At 35.4% G+C, this 11,727-nt stretch overlaps 1 protein-coding gene across 1 annotated transcript; it reads left to right on the top strand.

The window, feature by feature from the left end:
• Positions 1 to 5,748: 5,748 nt before the first annotated feature.
• Positions 5,749 to 6,687, top strand: LOC120859267 (olfactory receptor 6C1-like). The gene has a single exon (XM_040235431.1). The coding sequence runs from the start codon at positions 5,749 to 5,751 to the stop codon at positions 6,685 to 6,687; it is 939 nt and encodes a 312-aa protein (XP_040091365.1).
• The last annotated feature ends 5,040 nt before the right edge of the window (positions 6,688 to 11,727 follow it).

Raw genomic sequence — 11,727 nt, 5'->3', positions numbered from 1 at the left:
AAGTTTTCTAATTCAATATTGGTACAAATATTAATAACATATGTATAACCCTTAGAGTATTTTCCTCTTGGCTCTGTTGGCACATTTGATTCACTGGAGTACTTCCCATGAGCCATGGGCATATGTTGTGATAAAATTGCTTGTGGCTTATGCAGGTTAAAAATCCATATAAAAATCATGTCCATGAAGAACCACAGTAATGATATCTTGCTACCCTTCACCATTTTTGCTCCCATGGCTACAAAGCAAAATGCATCAAAGAATAGCTATAGAAAGAAGATAATTGCAAGTGTGTTGAGATAGAGTATTTTTACAAATGCTAAATATCTTAACCTAAACTTGAAGTAGTTACCAATATTTTTTAATAGTTTCTGCCACTTAATGTGATGCTTTTGTAGAAATAGAGGTAAGATTGTAAAGTAAAAGCCAATGCAAACTTTCCTTTCCTTAGCACTGATTTATTGATTCGTAGCCTAGCATTTCATCAGGTGAAATAAATAATGAATAATTTGGGGTTGCCATTCCTTGCTGTATATATCAAGGATTCTAAAGAATGAGTCTGTTTATGTTTCTTGTTTGTCATACTAATTTATTAATTTTCAGAAAATTACTCTGAGTTTGGTCCTGCTCATTAAATATATGTCTGATATGTATCACATATCTCAGTTTCAGGAGGAAATAGTATAGAATTCCAATGTGACCTTTAACTAGCTGTATGCTTTTGTTTATAATAATTAATCTCTCATTGTCAGTTTCTTCAAAGGTAACATAAGGTTATTGCAATGAATCAATGAGATCAATGAGATAAGTACACAAGCAGCACTGTCTCTCAAATAAGTTTCCTCCAAAATGGTTGCTATTGTTTTATAGTGGGACCATCTTCCTCAAATGTAATAATTGATTTTATTTGTAGGAATAAAAAAGAGAACATTATTGACTGTGTGGGAATACATGCTTTAAAATTTTTTTTTTTAATTTTTATTTTTACTTTATTTTACTTTACAATTCTGTATTGGTTTTGCCATACATTGACATGAATCCACCACGGGTGTACATGCTTTAAAATTTTATATAATTTAAGTTTACTTTTAATCAAGTTAGCCGTCACAGTAATTCTATGAAATATTATCCTCATTTTCACAGTGGGGAAGAAAAAAACATATAACTCAGAGAGAGTTGTATTTTTAATCCAGATCTCTTGGAATGGAAATCCCCAATAATCCCACACAAAATAATTAAAATTAAGATCTGATGCTATATTTTTATAAGAATTTCTTTTCCTTTTTAGGTTAAAAATTATCTTCAAATACAGATGCTAGTTAACAAACAGACATTTAGGGAGAAATAGAATATCTCTCTGGAGAAGGCAATGGCACCCCACTCCAGTACTCTTGCCTGGAAAATCCCATGGATGGAGGAGCCTGGTAGGCCGCCGTCTATGGGGCCGCACAGAGTTGGAAACGACTGAAGTGGCTTAGCAGCAGCAACAGAAGCAGAATATCTCTGTGGAAACCCACAGATACAAAGAGTGATTTAGGTGATTACATTTTTTTCCTTCATTGTTCCTAATCATACGAGTTTGTGTGTTGATCTGACTAATTTGATTTGACTCCCATTTTCCATTAAGAAAAAGTAAGTTGCCTTGTTTTAGAGGAGTCAGAGAAACAATTCTGAACTAACTGTAGGACTATTCAAAAATAGTTTTAAGGCAATAATCTGAAAATAATCTAAATTGACTCTTCTTATGAATTTTTTTAATATAGTCATAATGAAGTTCTTCCATGGTATTAGATGTCAGCAAGCACAGTCAGCAGTGGAACAAATCATTCTAGAAAGCAATTAGGGTTGTTATAAATCCAAACTATTACCCAAGATATAAAATTTACCTGATATTCTGTTCTCTTCTATGACCAATTATCTTAACTTATAAACCTACCACCAAAAAAAGATCCTTAACTAATAGGGAAAGACAGATAATTGGAATTCTGTGTAATAATGCTAGAGCTTCCCACATAGCTCAGTGATAAAGAATCCACCTGCCAGTGCAGAAGATTCAAGAGACCTAGGTTCTTGGTCCTGGGGTTGGAAAGATCCCCTGGAGGAGGAAATGGCAACTCACTCCAGTATTCTTGCCTGGGAAGTCCCATGGACAGAGGGGCCTGGTGGGCTACAGTTCATAGGGTTACAAAGAGTTGGACATGACTGGGCAGGTATGCACTTTTATTAATACTGATGGTGCAAACTCTCTTGAGTTTATATTTGTTCATAGCATTACTTATGACTTCTTAGGAGTTTTAAAGCTAGGAATAGTAAAGTCAGTACATATAGAGAATGTGAGAAGCTAATTTATATTTCCAGTTATATTGTGGAATTTATGGAGCTTCCCACCCATGTCTCACAATTTATATAAAATAAGGAAAACAATCTCTCAATCCTTAATAGACATTTACATATTGTTGCTTTTTCAAATTGTAGCAGTTAGGGAATGCTGGTGATCTTTTCTCAAAGAAGCCACTCTTAAAATTTACTGTGAAATAGCAGATGTGTCCTAAAAATCATTTCCAGTTATTTTATTTAACTCAATGGCAAATATTTGCTTATTATATAGGTTCATTTTCTTTTTCAAAGATCCACAAGCCTAATTTGACACTGAGCTATCCAACACATTAGAATTCATTAAAAAGAAAGAGACATAAAGGAACATGAAGCTTGCTATCTAAGATCTTTGGAACTAGAAAAAACACAAATGATCCATTAGTAAGGAAAGTATGAAATGATGACTTAGAGACTTGGATATATTCTTTATTACATTACCAAAAACATCCCAGGAATGGTTGACACCTCACATACCAAAAATGATTTACAGATTAGAGTCATAAATAGCTGTTAACTGCAGAGGATTGTTCATTGAGAACAATGAGTTTTAAATTTTAAACATCTATCAAATACTTGACTTGCCATAAATTTGCCTAAGAAATTATGCTTGTAAGGCTTGCTTTTCTTATAAATGCTCTTAAACTTTTTTCTCTAGTCATTAAGGATTAGCAAAAGGATAGGTTCATTTTAATGTGAACATCACATTTTTTCCCAGTGCACTGGCCACCATTGACCTCAGTTGGAATTTTCCCTAAATCAGCAGCAGCTCTACTTTCTGCTATACAGAGGAGTAAATGAAAAGAGAGCTCAGGTTTGTAGAGAAAAAAAAAAAATGTGAGAATTTTCACAATGTTACGATAAATTACATGCTAACAAATCAAAAAACCCACACCTTGAAATTAAGTATTCTATTGCAAAAACTTCTCTCCTGACACTAGAATGTAAAAGCTACAAGTTAAAAAGAATTCACAAAATAAATGATATTGAAATTTGTTATTGTTGTTGTTATTCAGTCACTAAGTCATGTCCAGCTTTTTGCCACCCCATTGACTGCAGCATGTTAGGTTTCCCTGTCCTTCACTATTTTCTAGAGGTTGCTCAGATTCATGTCCATTGAGTCAGTGATGGTATCTAACCATCTCACCCTCTGCTGCCCCATTCTCCGTTTGCTTTCAATCTTTTCCAGCATCAGGGTATTTTCCAATGAGTTGGCTTTTCACATTAGGTGGACAAAGTGTTGCTGCTTCATTCACCAACAGTCCCTCCATTGAATATTCATGGTTGATTTCCTTTAGGATTGACTGGTTTGATCTCTTTGCAGTCCAAGGGACTCTCATGAGTCTTCTCCAGCACCATCATTTGAAAACATCAATTCTTGGACGCTCAGCCTTCCTTACAGTCCAACCTTCACATTCATACATGACTACTGAAAAAACTATAGCTTTGACAATATGGACCTTTTTGGTAAAGTTATATCTCTGCTTTTAAATATGTTGTCTAGGATTATCATAGCTTTTTCTTCCAAGGAACAAGCATCTTTTGATTCCATGGCTGCAGTCATTGTCCTTAGTGATTTTGGAGCCCAGGAAAGAAAAATCTGTCACTGCTTCCACTTTTTCCATTTCTATTTGCCATAAACCAATGGGACTGGATGCCATGATTTAGTTTTTTAAATGTTGAATTTTAAACGAGTTTTTTCACTCTCTTCTTTCACCCTCATCCAGAGCCTCTTTAGTTCCTCTTCACTTTCTGCCATTAGAGTGGTATCATCTGCATATTTGAGGTTGTTGATATTTTTTCCGGGCAATCTTGATTCCAGTATGTGCATCATCCAGCCTGGCATTTCACATGATGTACTCTGAGGCTTCCCTGGTGGCTCAGGGGTTAAAGCATCTGCCTGCAATGCGGGAGACCTGGGTTCGATCCTTGGGTCAGGAATATCCCCTGGAGAAGGAAATGGCAACCCACTCTAGTATTCTTGCCTGGAGAATCCCATGGAAGGAGGAGCCTGGTAGGCTACAGTCCATTGGGTTGCAAAGAGTCAGACACATCTGAGCTACTTCACTTCACTTCACTCTGCATAGAAGTGAAATAAGCAGGATGACAAAATACAGCCTTGATGTATTCCTTTCCCAATTTGGAACCAGGCCATTGCTCCATGTCTGGTTCTAACTGTTGCCTCTTGACCTGCATACAGGTTTCTCAGGAGATAGGTAAGGTGGTCTGGTATTCCCATCGTTTTAAGAATTTTCCACAGTTTGTTGTGATCCACATAGTCAAAGTCTTTACTGTAGTCAATGATTCAGATATTGAAATAAACTGGTTAAATGATTTCTGCTACTGTTAGTTATGATGACAAAATATTTATTGCTCTTTCATGAATTATACTAGTAGACTGACAAAATAGAACTTCTATTAAGGGAATATTAATGTAGATAAAATAAAAATATAATGTAAAAATCAGAATATACACATATAGATAGAGAGAGAATGCTAATAATATTTAGATAGAGAGATTTGGAAGAAAATAAGTGTTCTCCTGAAGGTAATGTTTTATTTTAGATATTGACACACTTTGGTTTCCTTAGCTCATGACACAGATCCAATATGCTTAATACCCACTCTGCCTCCTTTCTACTCTGGACTACCTAATATCTGAGAAGACCACCAAAACAAATACATGACCTGGATTCCTTTATTCCATTATCTGGGGCTTCAGAGGAGTCGGAGGTTGAGAAGTTGAGTGTGAGTCTGACTCAAAACTTAGAAATATGTCTTGTAGCTAAAGATTTATCTTCCATGATTTTCCTTTTGGAAACATATGCACTGAGTGGCCTTTTTCCTGACACATTTGGTTTTTCTATATTACACTAGGAAACAATCATTATACGAGAAACTAGGTGACAGACATTAGGATAGGATGATTTTACTGAGGTTGAAGAAAAGACAAAGAGTATGCTAATAGGAGGGGATCCTGTGGAGACTCTTTTTAAGAGTCAACAGGTAGCTTTTCTCTTCCTGTATTTCCTAGATTTGAGAAAAACATAGATTATAATCCTTGCTTTTCATGTGAAGGATATATTGTTTGTATAAGATTTTTAAAAATATTTTTAGCCTGATATCAATTTGTAAACTAGGGATTTTATAAAGTAGCATTCTTTGTGAATCACAAATCTGACATGTAGTAAAAACTTACTTCAAAACAAGTTATCTATTTCATTAACTTTTAAACAACCTCCTGAATTATGTTAGCAGGGCACAGTAGGTTTACTTTCAGAGACCAATCCCAGTGCTAAACATAGATAATCCCCTTTTCTATGTCTTCTGTTTATGTTTTCTCCCGAAGGTTACCCTAAAGAAGAAGAAGGAAAAATGAGAAACTACACAGAAATAACAGAATTTATCCTCCTGGGACTGTCAGATGACCCACAACTTCAAGTTGTGAGCTTTATCTTTCTGCTCATCACCTACATGCTCAGCATCACTGGGAACTTGACCATTATCACCCTGACCCTGCTCGATGCCCACCTCCAAACCCCCATGTATTTCTTCCTCAGGAATTTCTCCTTATTAGAAATTTCATTCACAACTGTCAGTATACCCAAGTTCTTGGCCACTATTATTACAGGAGATAAAACCATCCCTTTTAATGATTGTATGGCTCAGTTATTTTTTTTCATTTTCTTGGGAGTCACTGAGTTTTATCTTCTGGCTGCCATGTCCTATGACCGCTACATTGCCATCTGCAAACCGCTGCATTACATGACCATCATGAATCACAGAGTCTGCACACTGCTTGTCTTGGCCTCTTGGCTGGCTTCATTCTTAATCATATTCCCATTAGTAATGCTCTTCCTACAGCTTGATTACTGTAAGTCCAATATTATTGACCATTTTAGTTGTGATTATTTCCCCTTATTATACCTTTCTTGTTCAGACACCAAATTTCTAGAGATAGTAGGGTTTTCCTGTGCTGTGTTTATTCTATTGTTCACTTTAGCATTAATAATTCTGTCCTATACGTATATCATCAGAACAATTTTGAGGATCCCTTCTACCGCTCAGAGGACAAAGGCCTTTTCCACGTGTTCGTCCCACATGATTGTCATCTCCATCTCTTATGGCAGCTGCATTTTCATGTACATGAATCCATCAGCAAAGGACAGGGTCTCTTTGAGCAAGGGGGTGGCTGTGCTAAACACCTCCATAGCTCCTATGCTGAACCCCTTTATCTATACCCTAAGAAATCAGCAAGTCAAGCGAGCCTTCATGGACACGGCAAAGAGGACTGTATTTTTCTCAAGCAAATGAAAAATGAAAGTCCTGTTTTATGAATTAGACACAAATGAATGAAAAGCAATTAAATGAAAATCCAGGCATTTCAAAATCTATTAATATCCACATAGCCTCCCTAGATTCATTTTTCATCATTCATATTTTTATTGCCAGCAGTTTATCAAGGATATTTGTATATGTATATTTTCTCTTTGCCATTCAAATTTGAATTCTTTATATATATATACATATACACAAATATATGCTTATACAGTATACAGTTTTTTTCCATTCAAATCGCAACCCTTCTCTCAGTACTTTTCTTCCTTTAGGGCTGGTTTTTATAATCTGTAACTATGGGAGTGATTTTATTTCCTACTTTGAAACATTTTTAATTTCATTATTTCTCACTGATGTTTAGAAAATTAAAGTCAGAAAGAGGCAGAGCAGGTGCACACAAGAGAGAATAGTGTTTTACAATCTCACTAGAAATCAGGTTTTCTAGAGATTAAGTGAATATTAAATCATATTTAATCTTATTTTAATTTACTACACAAAGACTATAAACATAATCTGACAGTCTGAATAGAATTTTGCATGCACTCATCTTTTCATACTGTGGCCTACTTTGTTAACTATGTGAAAAACAGTACAACTAAAAGAAAAATGTAATTACATTTTCTTGAGAAATCAAAAACCTTTTCCCATTATCGAGTTTAACATTTTCTGTGCTGTTGTTCAGTCACTCAGTCATGTCCAACTCTTTGCGACCCCATGGACTTCAGACTCCTGACTGCAGAAGACTGCAGCCAGGCTTCCCTGTTCCTTACTATCTCCTGGAATTTGTTCAAACTCCTGTCCATTGAGTCTATGATGCCATTCAAACATCACTATATTATTCTTCAATTCAAAAAACTATTATAATGAATAGTTGCTTAGGGAAAATTATGATACAGACCCTGCTTTGGGGGAATGCCAATATTAACATATATGCGATAACAATTCTTTTAAACAGCCTGAAGAAACTGGCAACTTAAAAAACTTGAAAGCTGTGTGTTAAGTTTTTAGGTGGGCAATATGAGCAACCCAGGAGACAGTGCCTCATATAACTCTGAGAAAACTGAAAAACTGTTCCAAAGAGGTATGGGGGAAAGATAGTATATTTTATTTTAGAATTTCTGCTGGTCTTATGAAGCTTCTGCCAGTCATGAGAAACAATTTACACCATGAAGAATTTTAGTACTTTTCTGGATATGAGGAGATGTAAGAATTGGGCTCATAAAATCAGCTCCTGAGTGTATCTAACTATCTGAAGACCTGTCCTTGCAGTTTTCCTGGAGCAGAGAGTGCCTCATTTCTTCTCTCTACCCTCACTCTTTCAGGGAGGGTGAAGGTCAGTAGTTGCAGCAGCACATGATTTAATCCTTGTAGAGGTTATATGGCAAGTACCCATGCCAATTGCCAATTTGTAGTTGCTGGATACCAACTATGACTATATTTGCTATGGTCAGTTGTATATTTGAATAAATGCTTGATGTTAAGCTAGTCGTTTGATAATCAATAACTAAGGTTTTTTTTTTTAAATAACTTTCTCATATCTGTGGCTATTTTGAGAAATAGTTTATACATACAATTCTTTTAATTGCCTCTTTAAGTGATATGCCTAATCAGTAGTAGAGAAACTAACAGTAGCAAAGTTTTACTATACACAAAATTGAGATTTTCTTGTTAAAAATGCTTATATTAAGCATTAGAGTATGACATCATATGGAAAAATGTACTGATTAGAATTTATATGAACAACTGTACAAGATCATACAATTCTGGCCCTGAACATTTTTTTTTCTGTTTTCCATGAAGTCAAAAACTGAAATAATAATGAAGAGTGCTCAAACTCATCCTACACTTTTAAACCATTATTATAGAAAGACTGTAATCATAATTCATTGAACTAAGTTCTGATATTTATGTACTATACTCAGCTGAGAGCCATAGATACACCATTTGCTGAAACACAAAGAAAATAACTTATAAACCATACTGAGGAGCTTTCCACACTGTAGGGAAGTAATGCAGTTACTTTTTCCTCCCATCATGCTGGACATCTATCATTTCTAAGCTTAATTGGAAACATGAAAATACTGAAGTTAGACCTAATTGATAACTGTGACATCTTAATGACTCAAAAAAATATACCATAGACTGTTGCTGCTGCTGCTAAGTCACTTCAGTCGTGTCTGACTCTGTGCGACCCCATAGACAGCAGCCCACGAGGCTCCCTCGTCCCTGGGATTCTCCAGGCAAGAACACTGGAGTGGGTTGCCATTTCCTTCTCCAATGCACGAAAATGAAAAGTGAAAGTGAAGTCGCTCAGTCATGTCCGACTCCTAGCGACCCCATGGACTGCAGCCTACCAGGCTCCTCCATCTATGGGATTTTCCAGGCAAGAGTACTGGAGTGGGGTGCCATTGCCTTCTCCGACCATAGACTGTAGATAGGTGTAGTTCTGGTAATTGAAAGAACTGTAAAATTATTGCAAAAGATATGAGAGAGTTTATGTTGATATTATCAGATAATGCAGCTCCCTACATAACACTATGCAAATTCCTTAGTGGTTATTATAATTGTTTGCAGTCTGTATGAGCATTTTGATTATCAACATCACCAGTCAAGACATACTTTTTTCTATAAAAGGGTCATATATTAATAATTTAGAATTTGTAGACCATAAGTCCTTGAGGTAACTAACTCTCCCCCTCTGTAGTGTGGATGCAGCTATGAACAACATGTAAATGAAAGGGCTAAGGCATGTTTAATAAAGCTTTTAATAAAAATAGTTCATGAGCCAAATTTTCCCAGTAGGCTATAGATAGTCTATCCACTTGCTGTCTTAAAATTTCCCATAAACTTTGACCAATTGGGCAATAATCTTATAAAATATTTCCAGAGAAAAAGATAAGATAAATATTTCTGCAAGAGAATAACAATTACAGGTACCTCATAAAGTTGTTGGTAGGATTCAAAGAGGCAATATGAAGAAAACAATTAAAATAGGTCTGCTGCTTCTGCGGCTCATGCTAAGTTGCTTCACTCGTGTCCGACTCTGTGACTCCATAGATGGCAGCCCACCAGGCGCCCCCGTCCCTGGGATTTAGGTCTGGACTATAGTAATTGCTGAAAAAAAATTATCTCTACCCTCCTCTTTCGTTTCCTGCTCCTCATTATTATCAGAAGTACTATTAATAATGTAAATAATTTATATATATACATATATATATGAGTTTCTATTTTTTAAGCTCAGTAAACATTGTAATGGTCTGTGACTTTTTATTGATGACTTCCTTGGTGGCTCAGATGGTAAAGCGTCTGTCTACAATGCGGGAGACCTGGGTTTGATCCGTGGATTGGGAAGATCCCCTGGAGAAGGAAATGGCAATCCACTCCAGTACTATTGCCTGGAAAATTCCACGGACAGAGGAGCCTGGTTAGGCTACAGTCCATGGGGTCGCAAAGAGTCGGACATGACTGAGCGACTTCACTTTCAAAAGACTTTATAGTGTAGAATAATTTTCCTTTTTTAAAATTTATTTATTATTATTACTTTACAATATTGTATTGGTTGTGCCACACATCAACATGAATTCGCCCTGGGTGTACATGTGTTCCCAATCCCACCCAGCTCCCACCTCCTCCCCACCCTCCCCACCACCCTCACCCTCCCCACCACACCATCCCTGCCGGTCATTACAGTACACCAGCCCCAATCATCCTGCACCCTACATCGAACCTAGATTGGCGATTCGTTTCTTTTATGATATTGTACATGTTTGGAGAGGGAGAGGGTGGGATGATTTAGAATAATTTTCTATAGTGATCTTAAAATACATTGCATAACCTCATCCTTAAGTACCATAAAGCTACATTTCTTTTTAAAAATTTCATAGCATATATACTTTATTGAAGTGTAGTTGACTTACAATGTTTCAGGTACATAGCCAAGTAATTCAGTTACACATATACACATATATTGTTTTTCAAATTATTTTCCATTATAGGTATTACACGATATTGTTTATAGATCCCTGTGTGTGATACAATAAAACTTTGTTGCTTGTTGTATATCTATTTTTATAATTAGAAATATAGCATTTTATCAATACTAAGTCGAGTCAAAATGTCAAATTTTTTTATTTAGGAAAAAATTCATAAATTTTCTAAGATATATATATATATATACAATGAATACTATTTATATAAATGTATATGAAAACTGTTGTACTCTGCTTAATAAAGGCTTGAGAAAGGACATCAAAAAAAAAAAAAAAACAGTAGAAGAGATGGAGAAATCTGAGAACAAAAGCTAAATGAGATGGGAGTACTGAATATGAAATAGAAAAAGTGAAACCAACTAAATAAAAGTAAAAGATCATCCTATGGTCCAGTTCTTCTCAAACATGGCTGCTCCTTAGAAACATATCTGGAGCTTTGGAGGAAAAAAGCAATACCTGGGCATTTGTATTTTTCAAAAAATTCCAAGATATTTCAGATATGCATCTTTATTTTAAAATGTGATTATAGGTTTTCCTATTAAATGTTAGTGTTGATGATATAGAATTCTATTGTTGACCAATCATGATACAATGACATTAAGGAGTAATAGTTACAATAGTAATAATTACAATAGTAAAAGATGTTTATCAGTTTTCACAATCATTAGCCAGAGAAAATTTAAAGATCCCTGCAATTGCAAGCTATAATGGGAACATGATTAACCTAATAATATAAAATAATTCCATACAGTTTGGGAGGTTAAGCAGAGTGATACAGTAATTGAAAGTACATACATGCATATGTTTTCATTCACCCAGTCAGTCTATGTCTTTTGGTTGGTGCATTTGACTCATTTACATTTAAGGTAATTATCAATATGTATCATCCTATTATCATTTTCTTAATTGTTTTGGGTTTATTTTTTTGTAGGTCTTTTCCTTGTCTTGTTTCTGCCTAGAGAAGTTCCTTTAGCCTTTGATGTAAAACTGGTTTGGTGGTGCTGAATTCTCTCAATTTTTGCTTATC

The sequence above is a fragment of the Oryx dammah genome, unplaced genomic scaffold, assembly GCF_014754425.2.
Source record: "Oryx dammah isolate SB20612 unplaced genomic scaffold, SCBI_Odam_1.1 HiC_scaffold_391, whole genome shotgun sequence".
Lineage (NCBI taxonomy): Eukaryota > Metazoa > Chordata > Mammalia > Artiodactyla > Bovidae > Oryx > Oryx dammah.
Note: the sequence above shows the minus strand (reverse complement) of the source record. Positions and strands in the feature narration are given on the sequence as shown.